At 42.8% G+C, this 24,278-nt stretch overlaps 2 protein-coding genes across 4 annotated transcripts in view; one reads left to right on the top strand and one right to left on the bottom strand.

Annotated features, from left to right (window-relative positions):
* The window catches only part of Syn1 (synapsin I), a 56,278-nt gene that overhangs the window by 8,830 nt on the left and 23,170 nt on the right, over window positions 1–24,278 (bottom strand). The window lies entirely within an intron of this gene.
* Timp1 (TIMP metallopeptidase inhibitor 1) lies at window positions 1,077–5,722 on the top strand. Of its 2 annotated transcripts, none has more exons than XM_052170590.1 (6): window positions 1,077–1,189; window positions 1,938–2,076; window positions 3,839–3,918; window positions 4,106–4,232; window positions 4,432–4,556; window positions 5,479–5,722. In XM_052170590.1, the coding sequence occupies exons 2-6, from the start codon at window positions 1,956–1,958 to the stop codon at window positions 5,647–5,649; spliced, it is 624 nt and encodes a 207-aa protein (XP_052026550.1). In that variant the 5' UTR covers window positions 1,077–1,189; window positions 1,938–1,955; the 3' UTR covers window positions 5,650–5,722. The 2 variants fall into 2 exon arrangements, with proteins under 2 accessions (XP_052026550.1, XP_052026549.1); XM_052170589.1 differs by having other exon boundaries at window positions 1,084–1,189; window positions 1,935–2,076.

Genomic DNA, 24,278 nt, shown 5'->3' with positions numbered 1-24,278 from the left:
TTCTGTTTCTCTGTCTCTGTCACAGGTTCTCACTACGTATCTCTGGCTGTCCTGGAACTCACTATATAGACCTTGTACCCTCTAATTCTCCGGATCATCGTGCCTGCTGGGATTACAACCATTGTCATAATTATTGGTCTATCCTCCCTGTATTAGTTGAGGGTGCTAATCAGGCCATGGAACTCTTCCACAGGACCCCAGGGAAAGATTCCTGCATCATCAGGAAGCTGGAGGGCAGCAGTTGCCACATCCCACCCCCACCAGGGGTGTGGGCTGGTTGGTGGGGGAAGGGGCAGGACAGGACGGAGTAGGGATGGTTTTTCTACTGACTCACTAGCTTCTTTTACCATCATTCCCCCTCCCTCCTCCCCACTCCCGCAATGCTCATGTTCACCACACCATTCCCGCTTGTGCTTGTCAAGATTGTGACCTGCCTGAATTAGGATTCCAGGGTCAAGAAGCCTAGGTTTAAAATCCCTGTTTTGTCTGGTTTCTGTTTAAGACAGGGTCTCTTGTAGCTTATGATATCTTCAAACATCCTTACTGGTGTGTGCAGCCACAGCAAGGCTTGGGGAAGAGGTTACTACCTAGGTTCTGTCTGCACACAGCCTCAGTTCCCTCCCAGTTCTGCCACACTCAACTGTCATCTTGGATAAGTCATAGGCACTCTCAGTGTATCAATTTCCCCACTCTGTATTTGTGCCTCTTCTCCCATGTCAGGTCCTTCACCTGCTTTTTCTAGTTTGTCACCCCTCTGCCGCCCCTCACCAGAATTCCAGATCCACAGGAAAGCCTTTCTTGTGAGATTGTTACACAGTAGATGAAAGAGGTGGGAAAGAAGTTATTGGCTTCAGCCATAGGAAGTTTGAGGGATGTGGGAAACCCGAGAGGCACAAGGCTTTTAGGGGCTTGGGCGGTCTTTCTTCTGGCCAGGAAGGAATGTGCGTGACGTGGAACTGGGGGAAGGGGGCGCAGTGGGCTGGCTGGCAGAGGAGGGAGGATCTTTGGGCTTATCCTGGGGCCCGCCCCTAGGCTTTGACTCCAGCGGTGGGTGGATGAGTAATGCGTCCAGGAAGCCTGGAGGCAGTGATTTCCGCGCCAACTCCGCCCCTCGCATGGACATTTATTCTCCCCCGTGCAGTCCCTGCCGCCATCACCGCAGATCGGGGCTCCCAGAGACGCGCCAGAGGTAAGTGGGAGCCGGGTGTCCTGGCAGAACTGGGGCTTGCCTGGAGCCTGTGTTGGTGCGGCCACGAGGCCCATCCAGTCCCCTGCCAGACCAACCGCTCCACTTGGCTTGCAGGTATCAGGATCCCTAGTTAGCCAAGGGGAAATCTAACGGGAGAGGTCTGGAAGAATTGTCCCAGGCTGGACTCTCCAGACTCCTTCATGCCCGTGGCATTCATCCCCAACTGCTCCGGACCCACAAGCCTTTAATACCTTAAAGACTTCCTAACGTGCCAGTTCCCCTGAATTTCTTCATTGTCCGTCAGTCCTGTGGCTCCGGTAACTCCCCTGTTCCCGTAGCCATGTCTGCCTCCTGGAACTTCAACAGTTCCTCTGCCTTCACATTCCTCAAGGATTACCAGTACCGTAAACCTCCAAATTCCTCAAGACTCTTAACCCCCATTTTCCCCAGCTCCCTAAAACCTCAAACCTATTCTAAACCCTCCAATATCTCTGAACTCCCTAGCCCATTATATTTTAATAGCCCAAACTCCGCATTATATTTCTCCAGTTTCCCAAACTCCAAATTCATCACTACACAAATGTCAGACTTCCCCAATTCTGTTTAAATTCTCAAAGTTCTCAGCTCCCTTATTCACCAACTGGCACAACTCCATTCTCTAACCTTAGAGGTCCTGAATCTCCCCAGGGCCAATGAACATGTAAACCATTGTTCTGGGAACCTACTAACACCCAGTCTTTACCAGCAGATACCAGCAGATACCACGATGGCCCCCTTTGCATCTCTGGCCTCGGGCATCCTCTTGTTACTGTCGTTGATAGCTTCCAGTAAGGCCTGTAGCTGTGCCCCACCCCATCCACAGACAGCCTTCTGCAATTCGGACTTGGGTGAGTCTGGTCCCCTTTCTGTCCCTCTTAGTCCAATAGGGCTCATTATGGCCGTTGTCTCTAGGACAGTTCTACTTACCCTTCCATACATCTGTCTGCTTTTGCCACACTGACTTCTTGGGCCTAAGCCCAGCTTTGCGCTGGCTGCTCCCAGCACTGTGTACACGCTTCTCTGTAGTGACCCACATAGGTAGCGGCCTGAAAAGCCATCTTACTGAGAGGCCTGCCTACTTTCTTTAATTTTAACCCCAGCCACATAGTACTCCCGAACCCTTGTTAAATAATGCTGTTAACGGCACTTCTTAGGACAGAGACAGGTAGACTTCATTCAGGACCATGGCAATCAGAATTTATCTGGGGAGAGATAGATAGTGGGCTTAACTCTCAACATTGCACTGGTAAATGGAACTGTATGGCCAAGGAACAGTTTGGGGGTTGGTGAATGTGAGAAGAAATATCAAAGCCAAGAGGATTCAGGCTAAGTCCATTAAAAAAATATTTATTTGTATTTATGCATATCTTTGTGTGTGTTCTGTATGTGGTGTGCAGGCATGTATGTGGAGTCCCCAAGGCATCAGATCCTCTGGAGTTGGAGTTATGAATGGTTGTGAGCTACGCTATATGGATTCTGGGAACCAAACTTGGGACCTCAAAGAGCAGCAAGTGCTCTTAACCATTAAGCCATCTCCCTACCTCTAAGATCCCTTTTTGTTTTTGAGACTAGGTCTTACTATATAACCCAGGCTGACCTTGAACCCCTGACCCTTCTCACTCTGCCTTCCAAGTGCTGAGATTGCAGGCCTGTGCCACCACACCCAGTTTAGGACTCTTGAAAACTGGCCAGTGTAATCTTTTGTTTTGTTTTGTTTTTGGATTTTTTTTTTTTTTTGAGACAGGGTTTCTCTGTGTAGCCCTGGCTGTCCTGGAACTCACTCTGTATACCAGTCTGGCCTCGAACTCAGAAATCTGCCTGCCTCTGCCTCCCAAGTGCTGGGATTACAGGCGTGCGCCACCATAGCCTGTGTAATCTTATCTGGTGGCCCCATCACATACTGAGGAGAATCAGATGAGGGTAGGTGTTTTCACTAACCTAATTTAGGATACTTTGCTACAACTGGATTTTAAAGAGAAACTTCACTAATGAGCTTGGAAGAAGGTTAATGAGCCTAAGTAAAGAATATCTGTCAACCCCCTCCCAATTTTAATTTTCCAACACACTTAATAGACTCTAACAAGCCACATACCTTTTTTTTTCTTGGTACGGGGATTGAACCTAGGACCTAGGCAAATACTGCACAATTCAGCTACAAACCCAACCTTTTTTTGTGAATTTTTATTTTTAAGCGGGTTCTCACTAAATTGTCTAGACTGGTCTTGAACTCATACTAAAGTGATCCTCCATCAGGCTCTGACAGAGCTAGGGTTACAGGCCTGCGCCACCATGCCTAGCTACTTAATGTTAGTCTGTCTCTTCCTGGCTTGAATGTGAGCTCCAAAAAGGAAATGGATTCCTGTGTTTGGGTCACTGTCTTTTCCCTAACAGCCTGAACAGTGGCTGGCATCAAGCACTTCAAAATATTTGTTGAGTAAAGCAACAAATGGATACACGGAAAGGGCTTAAAACAGTGCCTACGAGAATAGACAATATATAGATGAATCAACTGATGTGGAAGCCATTTGAATTATGTCATATATATGTTTTGCTGCTAGAGGTTCATGCTGCCTGCCCATTTGATTCCGTTTTCCCCTTCCTTTCCTCTAGTCATAAGGGCTAAATTCGTGGGTTCCCCAGAAATCAACAAGACCACCTTATACCAGCGTTATGAGATCAAGATGACTAAGGTATTTCCACTCCTTCCCTCCATAGCAGTACCTAACCTCTTCCTCCCCTCCAAATAGAAGCATCTTGCCTTTCGTTGGTGTGGATGTTTTCTGTAAACTTGTGATTTAGATATATTGCCATCAGGAAAGAGAGTGGTGTGGGAGGATTATGTCAGTAAAAGAGACACTTTTTGTCACTCATGGGCAGATGCTCAAAGGATTCGACACTGTGGGAAATGCCGCAGATTTCCGGTTCGCCTACACCCCAGCTGTGGAGAGCCTCTGTGGATATGTACACAAGTCCCAGGACCGCAGCGAGGAGTTTCTCATTGCGGGTGAGGTCCCGCCCCTTCGCCTTGGGCCACTTCCCTTCATCCTCAGATGCTTTCTGGCAACTGGGAGGAGCTAGTCTCTAAAGGGAAAGAGCCTGGTTGAAATGGGAGTGGGAGGGCCTGTAACCTAATGCTAATCAGGTGACCACTCCAACACTACCCAGCCAATCAAAGGCCTGTTGCTTTCTCGCTTCTCTTACAGGCCGCCTAAGGGACGGAAATTTGCACATCAGTGCCTGCAGCTACTTGGTTCCCTGGCGTAGTCTGAATTTTGCTCAGCAAAGGGCGTTCTCAAAGACCTATAGTGCTGGCTGCGGGGTGTGCACAGTAAGTGCCTGGATCCAGTTTTCCAACTGGAGATAAGTCTTAGAATGGTTTCTTTTTCCCTCTGGCTATTGTATGTCCTTGTAGCTGCTTCCCAAACCCCATCACTATCTTTGATTTCTCTTGCCTTTGCTCTACCCTAGGACTGCTCTTTTGGAATTCTGGTTGTTCTGTTATCTCTGGACTGTCTGTTCCCTGAACCTTCGCTGTCTGTCTAACTTTATTCTGGGACACCACTGTCTGTTTCTGACCTTCCAGGTTTGGATTTTTGCTTCCCCAGGCAAGAATTCAAAGTACTATTCTCCAAACCCACAGGGACATATCTGGCTATAACTTTTCCCTGGTGGCACCAAATATCCTCTGATCAGCCCCTTCCCCAGTCATTGTCCAAGAGTTCTGCTGCCTTTTTTCTTTTCTTTCTTTTTTTTTAAGATTTATTTATTTTATGTATATGAGTATACTGTATATTCAGACATATTAGAAGAGGGCTTCAGATCCCATTACAGATGGCTGTGAGCCACCATGTGGTTGCTGGGAATTGAACTCAGGACCTCTGGAAGAACAGCCAGTGTTCTTAACCACTGAGCCATCTCTCCTGCTCTCCCTGCTGACTTTTCTTATGCTTGCGCTCCCTACATGCCAACTGTTCCCCATACTATCACTTCTCTGTCTTGTGGGACAGTTCTTCAGGAGGCCTGTCTGAGTGACTTCAAGTGACAGTTCCCTAACCACAATTCCAGAGCACTGGGTTTCTGTTCCGCAAATGAGAGAAGCTGTTCTTGGGTCTAAGCACAAGCAGGGCACCCCTAAGCCTTACTGCAGCTCCCTGTGGCCAGAGAGACAGAGAGAGTGCAGCACTCTATATAGGGGAGAGAACAGAGGGAAAGGGAAATCCTCAGAGATGGGCCTTTCTCGCCTCTTCTAGGTGTTTCCCTGTTCAGCCATTCCTTGCAAACTAGAGAGTGACACTCACTGCTTGTGGACTGATCAGATCCTCATGGGCTCCGAGAAGGGCTACCAGAGCCGTCACTTCGCCTGCCTGCCACGGAATCCAGGCCTGTGCACCTGGCAAATCCTTGGAGCCCCACTGACCTGAAGCCTGAACACTGTTTACCTTGCCTCCAGCATTCTTTGTCTTAGATGGTGAAATAAAGAACTATCACACAGCAGCAGTGTTTCTGAATAATGTCTGGGAATGAACTTATGATAACCTGTTGGGGGATTCCAGAAACCGATGGAAAAAGGAAAAGATGCAAAATGTTGAGTTTGGAGGCTGGGAATTTAGCTTAGTGCACATGCCTAGCATGTAGAAATCCCTAGGTTCAATCTCTAGCAAAAAAAGAAAAGGGGCAAAAGGCCATCCTGGTCTGCAGAGCCAAGTTTGTGACGTTCAGGACAGCCAGGACTACACAGAGAACCCCTATCTTGAAAAACAAAACAACAAAAAAGATGTTTCCATATTTTACAGAAATTTTGATATATTGGTAATAATCTCAACATTGGCATTAGCACTGAGAACCTGCAAAATTAGTAATGATCATTACTTTGCATTATCAACTAAAATTCATTGAATATTTCCTCTACTCAAAACTTAGAGACATCTTAGTACAGTAATTTGTTTCCTTTTACCCCTCTGTATATGCTGATGTGTTTCAGAAAAGGCTGATACATGTCATGGCAGGCCAGTGATAGCCTTGGGCGTCCGACCTCGGCTTTACTTTGACACTGGGTCTCATTGTTCACTACATACACCAGGCTAGCTCTCCTGGTATTCTTTCTCCTCCTCCAAGTTTAAATGCAGATTGAACCCTTTTTTTGGATTTGGTTTTTTTTTTTTTTCTGAGACAGGGTTTCTCTGTATAGCCCTGGCTATCCTGGAACTCACTCTGTAGACCAGGCTGGCCTCGAACTCAGAAATCCGCCTGCCTCTGCCTCCCAAGTGCTGGGATTAAAGGCATGCGCCACCACTGTCTAGCAAGGTGCAAGCAAGCTACTACTGCTCAGTTTTCTGTGCATTCAGTACCAGGTCGTCATTCTTGCATGACAAGCACTTTGTCCACTAAGACATCTCCCCAGTTCCATTTTGCCACCCATCCATTTTAAAACAGGCTGGCCTTAAATTTACTGCACTATTTCTGCCTCTGTTTCTTCATTCCTGGTATTAGACATATTCCACCAGACCATGCCTACTATAGAAAGTTCTAATTCCTATTTGCCCAAGCTTCTCTAGTTAATAAACTACGCCACAGCTAAAAACTCCCCTATACACAGATATTATTCATTGACAAATTTGTTGAATAATACCCTCATATTAATGGGTCTTTCCTTACCTCAAGGGTTATGCTGGTAGTCTAATGAAGATGTTCCATCCAAACCTTTGTACTTCTTAGATCTGACTTAAGTGAAAGGAAGGGGACCTAGAGATGTCACCTAGCCAAGGACTCTGGGAAATGGGATACAGCTGACCTTATATTCAGAAGTACACTGGAGCAAAGGAGTGATGCTGAAAACCCTCTAGTTTTCATCCTCTTGTTCCTTTCATTCTGTACACAGACATGGGATTAGGGCTTAAAGTATTTACTTTCTTTTTTTTTCTTTGTGGTACAAGGGATTGAATCTAGGCTTTATATATGCTAGGCAAGCAGCAAGCCCTGTAATATTAGGATATATCCTCTAGGCCCATGTACGATTTAAAATTAGGACCATGCAGGTTTCAAAATATGACCCTCAAATTTGCTGATCATCTTTCTCTGTACAATTTGAATGGGAAACCTGACAAACATCTCTCTAGGACTCTAGGATTTCCAGCTCCTACAGATGGGACCAGGTCTGTCTAACCTCTTCCAGCCCTTCTGACCTGGGAACCAGAATTTCATATTGAGGCACTCAAGAGAACAATAAAGTATTGTGTTGACATGAATTTTCTTGATTAAAAAAACATAACTCCAATGTGCCTTCTTTAGTAAACAAAAGGACTGTCAGTACCCTCACATCACACTACCCACTGCTCCTACAACAGGAACAGGTATGCATGGTGCCTTTGCCTGTAATCCTAGCACTTGGAAGGCTTAGACAGAGAGATCCCAAGTTTGACGCTAGCCTGACTTACATGCAGTGATCCTTTCTCCAATGTGTACACACACACACAGAGAGAGAGAGAGAGAGAGAAAGAGAGAGAGAGAGAGAGAACACAAAATACTGAACAGAGAAAAAGATTTCACATGTCGGGTTGGGGGGTGTAGTTCATTGAACTAACTTATAAAACAAGACAGGGAAGTACAAAGTTCTGTAGGATATTCTAGTTAACACATGTGGTCCCCGGGGTCTCTATGGTCTTACCTTATAGTATTTTATGTTGCTAGGAGGCTTAAGCAGGCCCAAGTTATACTCTATATATCAAGATGATGAGAATTTTTAAATGACAGTATCTCCTACATTGCTTAGGCCAGCCTGAAACTTTTATGTAGCCAAAGCTGGCTTAGAAGTCATGATCCTCCTGCCTCAGCCTCCTTAACCTTAGGGATACAGGCAGGTATCACTATGACAGGCAGATTTTGAGCACATGGTCCTTATTCACTTGAGTGGGGAATGCCTGCTGCTGCAACAATGCCCATGTAAGCACTGTGCTGATGGGTAGGACTGCAAGACAGAGTTCTAGGTCCTGTTTTGGCCTTGGGAACTTTGTTGATATTTCTGCAGGTGCCTGAAAGATTTTGGCAGCTTCTGACCAGTCACCAAACTCTAGAACTAGCTCCCTGAACACCAATGAGACTCCCCAACTTCAGGTCTGTTCCTTAGAACCCTCAACTATTTTAGCCCTTGGAAGGAAGCAGAATGTAGTAGGGGGAGGATAAAACTTAATACTGAGAGCTATTCTTCTACCAACCTGTCAAGCATGCAGGGAGGACTTGTATCCGGACACAGAATGTAGAAGAAAATACAAACATGGCTTGATGGTCAGCCTACCTGGCACACCACGCTGCTTCTAAGTAAGAAGCATGGTGGTACATTTACATTCCTGAATTTTCTCAGAAGTCAGATCATTGAATTCAGAACTACTGTGAGTAGCCAGTAGCTGGCCTGTTGACATGTCTACTCTCTACATCTCCTTTTAATATGCTTCTTCAGCATAGAGACCCTGGTGATAAGAGCACTCACTGTCCAATCTGAGGCAATGTTCTAACACATCAGTCTATAGGCTTTCACTATATAAGTAGTTTCTCAATTTAACGAAGCAGAAGCTGTTCCCTGAAACTATCTCCAGAATGGTTCATCTGCATGACCAGCACTCAGGCATTGCAGATTTGTTGGGGGGACACCTTGGTAACAATTGCAATGGCTCCAGTGCAGCATGGACAGGGCTGACAAGTACCTCAGGGAACACAGTGTTCAGAAGAGAATATAAGGTCATTTCCCCCGGAGACCTGGCACACGCTCTTGAAAGTATTTGTAGTTCTGGGAGTCCCTATCTCCTATCACTTTCCTAGAAAACCCATTGGGCACTTTTAAAAGTCAGCATATTCATTTGTGACCTTCTTTGAGAAATTTGGATCACAGCTGAAATTAAGTGCATGGGCAGGGTCACAGCTCTGTGAATCTAGTCCAATTGATGACCTGGGGAATTTGTCTGTCCCCTTCCTGAGCCTCGGTCCTTCTCTTTAAAAAATGGGACTCATAGTCCTTACCCAGACCCTTTAGAGTAGTAAAGGTTGACAGTTGATTATAAAGTATAATTGCCCTGTGGTGAGTGAGTGAATGAGGTTCTGAGTAAATGTATGCTTCTGATGTGGCATGAATTCTCGAGGACTCCAGTTTCTCAGGCCTATGGGAGTAGCAAAACCTTCCCTGAGTGATGTTCAGAGGGATGGCAAAGCCTTCCTCAGGAGTCTGAGTGCAAATGCTGACGACAGTATGTGCAGAAAATGTTCACTGTAGCTCTCTCTCTCCATGTTTATGGCCATGTTATGACTAGTTCCTGTAAACACTGATCCTATCAAGATTAGCTAAACTTGGGCTGGAGAGATGGCTCAGCAGTTAAGAGCACCAACTGCTCTTCCAGAGGTCCTGAGTTCAAATACCAGCAACCACATGGTCTTCTGGTGTGTCTGAGGACAGCTACAGTGTACTTACATATATAAATAAATATAAAAAAAAAAGATTAGCTAAACTTCTCTCCTTGATTTAACTGTATACAAGAAGCATCTCTCTGTTAAATATAATAAACATGCTGAGATGGGGTAGGGGAAAAGGGCTATGGTTTCTCTATCAGAGAGCCTGAACCAGACAGCCCGAACTTAGTTCAGGTGTGTCTGTGTTTCTGTGTGTTTGTCTTTTCTTCATTCCATCAAAGCCCCAATCATGACATGTCCCTGAGGCCTGCAAGAGTAATTTTCCCCCTTTTTTTTAGTTTTTAATTTTGCGTGTATGTGTAGTTTTGTCTGCATGTATGTCTGTGCCCAAGGAATCAGTATTAGATCACCTGGGACTGGCGTTCTGGACAGTTGTGAATCACCATGTGGATGCTGGGAATTGAACTTAGGGCCTCTGGCAGAACAGCCAGTGCTCTTAGAGGCTGAGCTATCTCTCCAGTCCTAACCCTTCAGATTTTTGGGGTGGGGGATGGTTAGTATCGTGGTACATGCTTTTAGTCCCAGCACTATGGAGGCAGAGGCAGGTGGATCTCTGTGATTTTTGAGTCTAGCCTGCTCTATATAATAAGGTTTAGGCCAGCCAGGTCTACATGGTGAGAGCTTTTCTCAAAAACAAAACAACAAAAACTAATGAACCTCTTAGGAAGGAGATGTGTCACTGCACTTGCCTAACAGGCACACAGGCCTGAGTTAAACCCCCCAGCCTGAGCCCTGTAGAAAAAGATATCATAAAACTTTTATATTAATAATTAAATGTATAATATTAATAACTGAGACCTAATTTCTACAGAGGCATGAACCCTGAAGTTGGACCATCTACATTCTAATCTTGCTCCTTCCATGTATTCTTGGGGAAATCAGATTGCTGGTTTGTGTTTCATTTCCTGAACCTGCAAAATGGGCATAAAACATGCCTAATTCATTAGAACAATGGATGTATGAATGAAATAACATGTACAGTGCATACAATAGTGCTAGGAATGTTGTGCTTACAAGTAGTAGTCACAGTAAATAGAATTTAATGTATAACTTCAGTAGTGATAATTATCAATAATTATTATAATACTATACGTTGTTTGATATTAGAAATAACAAAACAATACTAAAAATGATGTATGGTATTAGTAGTAATAATTTAATGCACCCTGGAAACAAAGATCAGCTTAATTCATGATTGTGACAGTCTCCCTTCAGAATGTGACAGATACTTAATGTTCCTTTGTAGTATTATTATTGTGATGCTTATATGCTGCTTTCTAGTGTGCAAATCTGCAAATCTCTCCTCTGACAAGTATCAACATTCTGAAAGACTTCTGTGGAAAATCAACCTCCCAAATGAGGTGCTGTTACTCACTGTACAATCCTCATTGTGGACAAATCCCTACTTTTATAAATCTCTACTGTTGCCAAGGCTACAGAAGCTAAATCTCCAAGCCCTTGTAAATTCTTCCTTTGATTGGGCCTTTTTCCTAAAGGAAATAATCTGCTCTGTCACAAATACCTCACTAAGAAATAATATTCTGTTGCTATTTTATAGACACCTCCCCATTAGTTAACCTATAGACAAATATCTCTATTTACAAATGCTCAGCAGGAATCTACTGCCTGTTGATGGACCCCAGCCAGAAATATCTTTCTTAATAAGTACCCATCTGTTGGCACCTCTCTTGCTGACAAATATCTCTTTATGACTATCTGTCTATGACACAATCTTTGTTGGCAAATTTTCCCACCAACAAATTATAACCTACTAGCATATTGCTCCATTTGAGTTAGGAATGCTAAGCTTCCCCAGCCATATTTCCCCCAGTCCCCTTAATAAGCTCCCAATCTGGTCACTGACAAATGCCATCACTAATAATTATTTCATTAATAATCCTGATAAAAATCCTTCTATTCATAAAATCCTATCTATCCATATCCATACATACTTTCTATTGATTGACCCTCACTGACACATTTCTGATCTTAGGTATGTCCAGATGGAAAATACCCCTGCTAGAATATCTCCCACCATATACCCCATATAGTAAGCCATTTCTCCCCACTATCCAGTGACAAATGGAGAAGTCAATTTGTGTGTGTATGTTTTACTGGGGGATTTAACCTAGGGCCTAGAATATTCTTGGCAAGTGTTCTACACTGCATTACATCAGTAGCCCAGAGAAGTTGATTTATGTAAGGCACAGTCTTTCCACTTTTTATTAATAGTCAAGCTCCACAAAGGAAAATGTTTACAGCACAAATTCTTTCTAGAAAAGTCCCTTCCTCCATCTCCCCTCTTCTTCTCTGAAAGAGTGGAGGCAGCCCTGGTTACCCCCCATCCTGGCACATTAACTCTCTGCAGGGTTAGATGCTTTGTCTCCCACTGAGGCCAGACAAGACAGCTGAGTTAAGGGAATGGCTTGAAACAGTCTAGATGTCCCTTAACTGAAGAATGGATAAAGAAAATGTGGCACATCCACACAATGGAATACTGTTCAGCTATGAAAAACAAAGAGCTCCAACTCTTAATATTTCTTTTGTCTCCAAATTGCTGGGCTTATACATATACACCACCACATCCACTTCATGTCTGGCATGGCTGCTTTGTTTTGTTTTATTGAGACAGGGTTTCATGTAGCCCAGGCTTGCCTTGAACTCCTGATCCTCTTGCCTCTACTTTCCAAGTGCTGCCATTAAATGCATGCACCACAATGCCTGGGTTTTGTTTTTCTTTAAAGGAGATTGAGAGTTTATAAAGGTTAGGGAGATGGCTCAGAGGCTAAGAGCACTTTGCTGTACAATCCTGAAGACTGGAGTTCTGATCCCAGCACCAACATAACAAGCCAGGCATGAACCTGCACACACCTGTAAGTCTAGCACCAATGAAGCAGAGAGTGGAGGATTGGTGGGGCTTCCTGACTGTCAGCCTAGCTGAAAAGAGGATCTCTAAGTTTTCTTCCAGAAAGACCCTGCATCAAAGGAATAAGGTAAGGTAGAGAATACTAGAGGACCATATCCAATGTTCTTTGGCCTCCATGTGCATCCTCTAAAGTTTTCATATGTCGTACACACACTTAAATACATACTTTCAATAAAAATAAATACTTTTAAATAAAGACTTATAGTCAGTTAAGCTATTACATGCCTATAATTCTACGAGTTAAAGGATTGAGGCAGGGGGCTGGAAAAATGGTTCAGTGGTCAAGAGCATATACTTTCAGAGAACGTGGGTTTGACAGGGGCTCACAACCACTTCTAATTCCAGTTCCAGGAGTATCTAACTCCTCAGGCTTCTGCAGGCACCTACACTAATATACACACCCCCCCTACCCACCCACACAATTTAAAATAATAAAAAGTGAAATTTAAAAAAGAGACTGGGGAGAGAGGATGTGTAGTTTCAGGTGAGTCTGGACTATGTGATGAGACCTTGTCTCAAAAAATAAAAACCAATGAGAGGGATGTAGCTCAATGGTAGTAGATAACTTGCCTAGCATAAGCCCCCAAGATTGATACCCAATATCACAAAAAAGAAAGAATGAAAGGAATGAAAGAAGGAAAAAGGAAAAAGTAGCAGACAAATAAGAAGGAAGATGTGTTGAGAGTCATTAAGATGTGGTTAAGCTCTAGATACATTCTCTACAGACTGGCTCCTGGTTCCTGGACACTGCCCTGGCCTCCTGAGAAAGTAGGATGACGTAGTTCAATGTCTAGGCTGCACTTCCCAGACATGGGCAACTTAGCTTCTATCTAGCTTGTGTATCCTGATGAGTTCTTTGAAGAGTTCTCTAGCAACTTCTGATGGAAGTGCAACCCCTTCTCAAGTGTCTACTGCCCCTCCTACCTCAATATAGAAGCCCCTCTCTGATACCAGATACTCCCAAACCTGTCTTCAAAACACTCAGCCCCAGGCTCCTGCCATGAATCCTGCCTTCCCTTAAGAATTAATTTCTCATTGCAGTTCAATTAATCTGTTCACATTCAGGAGTCCTTATCCTCAGGCCTCTCTCAGAACAAAGTCTCCATTTCAACCCTCCTTCTGTCACTAACACGGGTTACTGTGCTTTTAATTTTAGCCTGCAATAGCAAATTCTGTCCCCAACCCATAGTGGATGGAATTTTGGAGACTTGGGTATCATGTGCACTCTAGCCAAGGTATACCAGGGCATGCTTTTACTGACCAGTGGGGTATGGTTTCTCCCCACAGGTCCCTGTGGCTGAGAAGCAGCATTCCACAAGGTTCAGAGTCCTTGGAAAGGGTTCAGGGGTAGCAGCATAAAAGGCCTACTTGAATACTGATAAGAAAAGATAGCACTGGCCCCTGAATGGCTGCCTGCAGCCATCTATTTCCTCTAGGTGTTCCAGTTTGTCCTTTGTTCTTTCTGCTCCCTGCTGACTTTTGTTCTCATTTGCTCCTTCTTGTCTCTGCTCTGTATCCCTATTCTCTTCTCTCAGCCATCTCTTCCTTGTCCCTTGGCTCAATCCCCTGCTGTGACCCTTCACCGGCTCCCCGCCCCCCAACACTATGCTACTCCTTATGTCCTCTTCCTTGTCTATGCACCCCTATCCCTGTTCCCTACTCCTGTTCCTTGTTCCCAGCACTTGGGAGACAGAGACAGGCAGATTGTTGTATGTTCAAGACCAGCCTGCTCTACATAGTTAGACACTGTTTTAAAATAAAACAACAAAAACCACTGACCACCCAAAATAATCTCCCACCTCATCAACATACCACATCTGTCCTTCCTTTAATTCCTCACTCTTTTCTCCTTCCCCAATTGCCAATTACCACATTCTTGACATTGTTTATTCTTACCTCAAAGTATCCTTTCTTCAGGGAACGCAGGGATCCTGGACCCAAGGAAGGGACTAGAGCTAGAGAGGTCTTGGGATTGGACATTACTTTCCATGAGCTTTCAGTAACTATTTGCTATTCCACAAGTCATCTGATGTGAGACAGCAAAAGAGGAGAATTTCCTATTTCCACAACAACCACCTCAAATCTGTGTGACAAAATTGACATGACCAAATCCCAAGGCTTGGATTGTGGAGGTGAAGACACATTCAATTGTGCTTATGGGAATCTTCCCCTGCCTTACTCTACATTCCACTTTTGATCATTTAGATACAATCCAGCTAGATGGTTCTCAGAGGAATCCTACCATCCCGCATCCTGCCCGGAAACAGGTGGGACATTGACTTAGAGTAGGATGGGCATCTCCACCAAAGCTTCCTGATGCAGCCTAATGCAGTGAAAAATCTAGGCCTAGCTTTAGATCCTCTATGATTCACAAAGAGATGGTGGACAAAAGAGGAAAAGACTTGGTAAGCTGTCCTGTGGGGAGTCTAATGCTTCTGCCACACTCCACTTCAACTTTTAACTTTGTCTATTTGCCAGGCACAGAAATCCTGCACTCTGTGCATGACAAAATAGCCTCTGCACTAGAATCCAGGAAGTATGGCTGTGCAACCAGGTATCAGAAATGAATGAGAAAATATTTTTAAGATACTGTGATGCCAGGCGTGGTGGGATATACTTGATGTACTGCCTGGTTTTGTGTCAACTTGACACGGCTGGAGTTATCACAGAGAAAGGAGCTTCAGTTGGGGAAGTGCCTCCATGAGATCTAGCTGTGGGGCATTTTCTCAATTAGTGATCAAGGGGGGAGGGCCCCTTGTGGGTGGTACCATCCCTGGGCTGGTGCTCTTGGGTTCTATAAGAGAGCAGGCTGAGCAAGCCAGGGGAAGCAAGCCAGTAAGAAACATCTCTCCATGGCCTCTGCATCAGCTCCTGCTTCCTGACCTGCTTGAGTTCCAGTCCTGACTTCCTTTAGTGATGAACTGCAGCATGGAAGTGTAAGCTCAATAAACCCTTTCCTCCCCAACTTGCTTCTTGGTCATGATGTTTGTGTAGGAATAGAAACCCTGACTAAGACACTTGATATCCTAGTAGGTTGGAAGTCGAAGCAGTGGATCAGGAGTTCAAGGCCAACCTTGGACACATAAGGAGTTTTCTTTCTTTTCCTCTTTGGCTTTTTTTTTTTTTTTTTTTTTTTTTTTTTTTTTGAGACAGGGTTTCTCTGTGTAGCCCTGGCTGTCCTGGAACTAGCTCTGTAGACTAGGCTGGCCTCGAACTCAGAAATCTGCCTGCCTCTGCCTCCCAGAGTGCTGGGATGACAGGTGTGCGCCACCACCGCCTGGCTTTCTCTTTGGCTTTTAAGAAAGGGTCTCTCTACATAGCCCTGGTTGTCCTGAAACACAATATGTAGACCAGAGTGGTTTTAAACTCAGAGAGAAACTTCTGCTTTTGCCTCCTGAGTTCTGGGATTAAAGACTTGCACTACCATGCTCAGCTACATAAGGAGTTTGAGGGAGGTAGCCTGGGTAATATGAAAGACCCTGTTTCATACAATAACTAAACAAACAAAGAAGTGAACAAACATTTGAGACTGATATAAGTACAAAGAAAGTGATAAGGCAAATAGAACAGAGTTAAGACCTTCTTCATATATATGTGAAATGTTAATTTATGAAAGGGGTAGCACACTAGATTAGTGGGGGAAAACTAGTTACTTTAAAGGTAAAGAGTGAACTGATACCTATTTACCAACCTGCTACCATTTGGATAAACTTGAGTGTGTCCCCAGAGGTTCATGTGTTGGAAGCTTGGTCCCCAGTGTGGTTGTGTTGGTGGGATGGAACTTTTAAGATGTGAGGATCCAATGGAAGGTGGTTAGGCCCTTGTGGATACAGTGCTTGGAAGGCATTAACATGGACCACATGGGACCTTGGTAAGTTCCCTAGATGGGTTGTTATAAAAAGGATGAGCCTAGTCTCTGAATCTCCTGGCTTCCTGTCTTGTCATGTGATCATTCCCTCATGCATGCACTTCCCGAACAAACTATAGTACTGCTACACAGTGCATATCAAAATCTATTTCAGATGAATGAAGAATATCAAAATGCAAAATATAATGCTGTACTAGAAAGCCCCTCTTTTCTCTGGTCATTGTCATTGTTATCATAAGCTCCATTTCCATATGTATATAGATCTATACCCAGAGTTTTAAGTTTTGATCCATTGCTTTTTATATTTATTGTTGTTGTTGTTCTGTATGTAAACATCTGTTTATGATGTGTGTGGGGATTGAGCCACATGAACCACAGTGTGTCAGTCTGTTTGCTCCTGTGAAGCATCATACAATTTAAATAGTAAAAATCTAGCGAAGTATTTGGTAGCAGAGGTATCAGTTTCCCTGTAAGCTGATAGAGTCAATATGTCCTCTGAACTTGTCTTTGTCGGGGCTCTCCTGATAATTCTTTTGTGTTTACTCTGCTATGTGCACTTCTATCAGCTCATCTAGTTCTAGAGAAAACTTTATAGGTATATTTTTGATAGTCATATTCTTAGTAAATCAAAGACCTGAGTATATAAACTGACCTTTTCGTGATATCAGTTTGTTCTAGCCAACAATAAGAACTAAAAGAGTTTGCTTAGTTGAGTATGTTTTTATATCCTTTAAGAGTGTCTTGCTGGGCGGTGGTGGCGCACGCCTTTAATCCCAGCACTCTGGGAGGCAGAGGCAGGCAGATTTCTGAGTTCGAGGCCAGCCTGGTCTACAGAGTAAGTTCCAGGACAGCCAGGGCTACACAGAGAAACCCTGTCTCGAAAAAACCAAAATCCAAAAACAAAAAACAAACAAACCAAAAAAGAGTTTTTTAAAATCATTTCTTCATAAACCTGCATGTATTTTTCTCCTTATGCTTGAAATTTCATACAAGTACATAATAAAATATGATCAGATCTATCTCCCATTTCTCCCTCTAACTTTCCCAATATATATTCCCTAACATATCTTTCTCCCAATTTCATGTTTGTTTTTATAAACCACTAAACCCTGTTATTAAAGTATTTAAAACATTTTTGTTGTTATTGTTAATACTGTTTTCTAATATATCTTCTATTATTGTTATTTGTATATCAGAAAACTACTGATTTTCATCATACATTCTCATATGTTGCTACTACATTATCGTATTGCCTAGGTTAGCATTATAATTGGTTCTTTTTGGATTTTCTAGGTATGCCATCATATCATCTACATAGATATTTTATTATTTTGGGGATCAATCCTGGGATTTTGTACATTCCAGGCAAGTTCTCTGCTTCTAAGATATATTCCTGGCTCAAATAAAGATTGTCAAATGTCCTCTTACCCATTGTTTATGGCTCTAGCTGTTTTTTTTATTACAGCTAAATGCATTGGTTCAACATTTCTATAACAGTTTCAAAAAGAAGCAGAGACAGTGAATACCTTTGCCTTACTCCTGATCTTACTGGATATGCCTTCAGTGTTGTTCATTACAGTGATAATTGTAGAATTGAGATATGCAGATTTGATCATGATAAAGCACTGCCAATTGATTTCTCTTTTATGCTTTTATTAAAACAAACTGCTGAGCCGGGCAGTGGTGGCGCACGCCTGTAATCCCAGCACTCTGGGAGGCAGAGGCAGGCGGATTTCTGAGTTCGAGGCCAGCCTGGTCTACAGAGTGAGTTCCAGGACAGCCAGGGCTATACAGAGAAACCCTGTCTCGAAAAAACCAAAATCCAAAAAAACAAAAACAACAAAAAAACAAACTGCTAAAGTTTCCTAAGTAACTATGGAAATAACAGATTATTTTTCCTTAGATCTATCAACATATTGCATGGTTGTAATACATTAATTTTATTCTTGTATTCTTGGAAACATTTTTAAATCTTCCTTCCTTCTATTTTTTGTTGTTGCTTTGTTTGAAGAGACAGAATTTCACTCTATAGCCCATTTTGTCCTGAAATTCACTATATAGACAAGTCTTGCCTGGAACTTGAGAAAAGCCTCTAGAACCACCATAAATGCTCTTCTTAATTTTGTTATTATTATTATTATCATTATTATTGTTGGTGTTGCAAAGGGGCAAAGAAACAATAAAACAAAGAGATAAAACATGACCAAAATACAGTGTCAAGACTAATAGCAGGTCACATGGGTAAGGGTACTTAAGGGTCTAAAAACTAGTATTTTCTTGTTTATTTTTTTAACATTTTATATTTATTAGTTAAAAGTTCAAGATTTTTGCATTGATATTCATGGGTATAATTGTATATGGTTTAATTTTATGCTATCAATTTCATAAATGCTTTAGAGAAATAATGGGCAGGGTTTTTTTTTACTTTATATTATTTGGAATAAATGTAAAAAGATAAAATCAGCATTTTTAAAAAACTAAACATTTAATAAAAATTTTTAGAGATGTTTTCATGTAGCCAAGGCTGACTATGAACTTATTATGTAACCAAGATGAGTCTGAATTCCTGATACTTCTGCCTCTACTTCACAAGTATTGGGATTGTAAGTATTTATCATTACACCTGACCACCTGACCAAAATTACCCTTTTCTGCACTCTATAAAGTGACCAAAAATGTATAATAATTCAAGAAAGCTGCCATTTCATAAAGTATAGTGAATTAAATGAAAATTGTAAAAGATAATTGTTATGGACTGAGATCCTGTATTAGGGTCCAACAGATAATATGGGAAAATCCTAAAGTTTCTCATGACTAAATCAAGATGAAGATGCTATCTGACCTTCCAAAAAGTCAGGAGAAATGACAACCAACATTTCCAAGCAGGCTAATTTCAGTTGGCATACCAAGAAAGCTGTTTCTGTTTTTTTTTTTTTTTTATCTTTACAAAAAAGATAATATGGATCTGGAGATGTAGCCCAGGTGGTATAATGTTTACCTTGGAACTAATCTCTAGTACGATATAGAACTGAGCATGGTAACAGATGCCGATAATCCTATCACTCAGAAGGTGGGCAACAGAAAGATGAGAGGTTCAAGTCATCCTTTGCTATATAGCAAGTTTGAGGCTGGGCTGGGCTGGGCTATGTAGTATGAACCTATCTTGAAAAATAGTTCATAAGAAGTAATCTTATTTCAACTAGTTATTTTTCTACGCTTCCCCCCACTCCAAGCTTGGAAAGAGAATTAATTCGAAATAGCTAATATGATTCTGTCTTTTGTTTCTGCTTTCCTTGATTTTTAATATCTATAAAATTAATCTCCTTTGCTCAGCTCATTAGAACACTTATATTGCACAGAATAGGGCGTTGCCAGCTTTTAGAATTGAAAATAAAGTCAATTAGAATCATTAAATTGGGAGGCGTGCTCTTTTCTGAGGGGAAATAGAGGAGGAGCGATCTGGGGGAGAGGGGAGGGTGGGAGGAGGAGCAGGGAGGAGCACAGGGAGGGAAACTACAGTTGATACCCATCATATGAGAGAAGATTTTTTTTAAAAAAAAAGAATCATTAGATTGTTGTAGTTTTGCCTTTTGACCATAGAGCAACCACTGGATGAGATGGAACAGGACTGGAATTCCTCCAAAGCCCCATCCCATGACAAGTGGCTGACCTTGAAGCTCTACACAAGCCGAAGTAAAGTAGTAAACAGTCTGCCAGGGCATTAAAGGCATGACACGACATGCACAACACGCTCATCAACAAGGTATTTATGTTTAAACTTTATCTAGCTAGATGTGTTGCCATATACCTGTAATCTCAGCACTCAAGAGGCTGAGGCAGGAGAACTGTATGGCTTCTGGGCCAAGTTGGGGTTACACAGTGAGACTGTCTCAAAAGAAAAAAAAGGAAGTGGGCTCAATTAAGAGTGGATCACGCACCAACCAGGCAGCATACACAAGCTTGCCTGAGCCTCCCCCCCCCCCCCCCCAGCACATATAGAGCAGAGGCCTGCCTGGTCTGGGCTCACTGGGAGAAGACCTAACCCTTGAGAGACTTGAGACCCTAGGGAGTAGGGAACTGTGGTGGGGGCAGGGACCACGCTTTCAGAGGCAAGGGGGAGGACGACTAGGAGGGGGTCTGGGGGGAGGGCAACAGTTGGAATGTAAATAAATAAAATACTTAAAAAAAAGAGTGGTTCACTAATGGAGTAGAGGCTTCCATGGCTGCACATGATAAACAAGTTAAACTTTAAATAATCAGTTCAGGAAAGTCACTAAAAACACAACAGAAATATATTTGGGTGGGTGGGGAATAAACTATTCCTGAGTTGTCACGTAAGATTAAGATGGGCAGTTTCAACAAAAATGTATGAGCTATGCAAAGAAATGACAAAACATGGTATAAACCCAGGGACTTCCCCTGCCTGCCTTCAGCAACTCAGTGCCAGCAGCTAAACTGTCCTCACTTACTCACCAACCCTTTAAAAGGTCCCTTCCATCCCAGACTATTCTCTTACTCTCTCTGTCTTTAGGTCTCTCTGTCTCTTTCTCTCTTGCTCTGTCTCGTTCTCTCTTTTTCTCTGTCTCTCTCATGCACCCACTCGGATGGCTTTCACACCCCTCTACAAGCCTCTTGCCTGAGATCTACAGTGTGGTGTGATCTCTGCTGCAGCATTTCTCGGCTGCCATCTGCCAAGACACCTGCTGCAAAATCCTATCGTTGGTGCTGCTGACTCTGTAGGTTCTCCTGGTGCCTGTGCACTCACCCACCCCAGTGCCGCCCCACCCTACTCCCCAACTCCTACCATCAACAGTCTAAACCATACAGGGACCCTAACCCACCTGCTCCACCTGCAACAGATCACCTTTTGGACCCCCCAGGCGACCACCTTCTATCTGGCAATTGGTGAGTGATTCCTCTCATTTGACTTAAATGCTTCCCAAGTCTCTGGCAATCTTGGAAGTGGAAGTAAGCACCTATGACCCTTTCTCCTGGGTGAGGCTTCATTTTTTTAGCTCAGTTTTCATTTTTAGCTTTTGGTTGCATTTGAAAGTCTTGGTATCATATGCTGAGTGCGTCCTTGGGCTTAGCCAGGCTAAACCCCTGCCTGTGCCCCAAATTGTGAGGTAATGACCCACTGTTTGGTTTGTGCCTTCCTCACTCAGTTCCTCTTCTGCCTCACCTATAAGATGCCTCTTGGAGAACATCAGACCTCTCCACTTAGTGCTAAGGGCCTCTAAACTTATCAGCCTTTGCAGTCGAATCTGGTCTTAACACCTCATAGGTAATCAATACAAATATGGCCAACTAATGGTACCATAAATCCCAATATTATTAAGATTCCCCATTCCTTTTTTCTTTCTTTTTTTTTTTCACTCCAAGCCCTGTTCTTTTGTGTCTGCTACTCTCCCCCACACACATTGTAAAAGTCCTGTCTTTAAGTTAGGGTTGATGAACCTGTAAGTTTGTTGCAAAGTGGGAGCTGCAGCTGGACAAAAAGGAGCAGCAAAACAAACAAACAAACAAACAAAAAACAATGGAGCAGGCCAGTTGCAGGTGCACACGCCCAGCACACACTATTCGCTTCTGTACTGCCTGCTCCAAATGAAGCAGTTTGTTGGTGAATGTGATTCCAATTCTAGAGTCCAGTCCTTCAGCTGCTGCTTCGCTCTGGCCTGCTGCGCCCTCCATGTGGCACCTATGTGCCTCTCTGGCTCTTGCAGCCTTCTGCACTCATGTGGATGTCTCCCGTCTCTCCTGCTCATCTCTGCCTCCAGCCTGCAACCCCACAGCTTCAGCTCCCAGCCCCATCTTGGAGTTTATAGGAACACACTAACACAGTGTTCAGTTTTTTGACTCTCTTTTCCTCCACAGACTCAGATTTTATTACAACAGCTTGACCTCAGTTTAGATTAATGGCAAAAAATAATTTGGCAAGCTCAATTTCCAACTTCTCACAAATTGTTAACATATGCTACTTCACAGTAAAATGATCCCTAAATATCTTATATATCTTGTTTTGCTCTACACTTTCTCTACTTCCCACTCTTTTTTGGGGGTTGGTTTTTTTTTTTTTTTGTTTTTTGTTTTGTTTTTGTTTTTGTTTTTTTGTTTTTTTTTTGTTTTTTTTTTGGTTTTTTTGCGACAGGGTTCTGTTCCCTGACTGTCCTGGAACTCACTCTGTAGACCAGGCTGGCCTCGAACTCAGAAATCTGCCTGCCTCTGCCTCCCAAGTGCTGGGATTACAGGCGTGCGCCACCACGCCCAGCATCTCTGTCATTTTTAATAGATTCAGGAGCTGCTTGATCAGCACTTCCTGCTTACTCAGGTGAAATTCATCCTTCTCAGGTCTCTGATGGGGCTGACAAATGGACTAGTGATGGATTTGTCAGTGTAACAGCAGCAACCAAGGCTTCAGCTGCCTTCTCAGTTCTCTTCACATGTAAAACTAAGGTCACAGGCCTCACTTTTCTTGAGCTACTACTAGGTCTAGAAACACTTTACCTTGCTACCAGACTCAGAAAAGAGACAAACTCACAAACCAAATTTCAAAGTCACCTTTTACTATTCCCTTATTTAAAAGAATTGGCTTTATAATGACTTCTCCCAGTAATCAACCACTTGAGTCTTGTGGTGTAAAATTTATGTAAGGTCTGAAGGGATGAAAGCTTAATTTGTGAGGATCTAAGAAAAAATTTTTAGGGTCTTAGATGTGTTTTAAGATGTGTAAATGCAAGATGTAAAGGTCTGAAGATTAAGTTGTCATAAGAAAGTGACTTAAGGGGCTGGAGTGATGGCTCAGCAGTTAAGAGCACTGACTGCTCTTCTGAAGGTCCTGAGTTCAAATCCCAGCAACCACATGGTGACTCTCAACCATCTGTAATGGGATCCGATGCTCTCTTCTGGTGTGTCTGAAGACAGCGACAGTGTACTTACATGCAAATATAAATACTTACATATAATATAAATAAATATTTTTAAAAAAGAAAGTGACTTAAGGTATGAAAAAGGAAAATGTTTCAGATTTCTTCAGATATGCTGTTGATATACAAAAACATCAAAAGTCAGAGTTTTAATGTTAATCAGCAGAGTTCTGATAAAATATTAATCTAGCTCTGGTAAGTACTGACTACTATTATCATAGTCACAAACTCAAGATTTTAAATTTCTTTTTGTTATCTTCTAAGTGTGGATTTAAAAGTGCTTTTCACTGTCCTAAAACCATCTGTCTAATCTATATTTGCCCAGTCTTCTGGATATAGGAAAGAGGTCCTGTTTTCATCATCCACATCTGTACTGAAAATGAAGCGAGCTTTTGCCCTTCTGCTCCATGGGAGGTTTCTGTACTCCCTGAACTCACATTCTTCATGCTTTTAACCCAAAATAATTTCCCAAGCTTCTATTATGACAAAAAGGTGTGAGTCTACTGTCTTTTCTAGATTGTGGATTTCAATACAGATTACAAACAGTGGTAATGCTAACATGATTAAATCTTATCTCTTTTTGTAAACTTAAAAATTTCTTGTAAGCTTCAGGGAATCGGCTTGAATGCATCTCTCATCGGTCAAATGAACTCCAGTTAAGTGCTGTCAATCAACAACCTGTCCCCTCACCTGCCTATTTCACTTTATTCCTGAGGTGGGCTCTCTCCTCCTTTCCCTGGTTTTGGTACTCCCCTACCCCAACTACCAAGACCATAGACCTAAAAGTAAGAAAAAAATTTCCCCCTACTCTCTTTATCTTCTGCCCCTAACATATATATCTGTTTCAGCATTCTGCCAGATCCCTCAAAATATGCATCC

Source organism: Apodemus sylvaticus, chromosome X (genome assembly GCF_947179515.1).
Source record: "Apodemus sylvaticus chromosome X, mApoSyl1.1, whole genome shotgun sequence".
In the NCBI taxonomy this organism is placed as follows: domain Eukaryota; kingdom Metazoa; phylum Chordata; class Mammalia; order Rodentia; family Muridae; genus Apodemus; species Apodemus sylvaticus.
The sequence above is the reverse complement of the archived record's forward strand: the minus strand, read 5'-3'. Positions and strand labels throughout refer to the sequence as shown.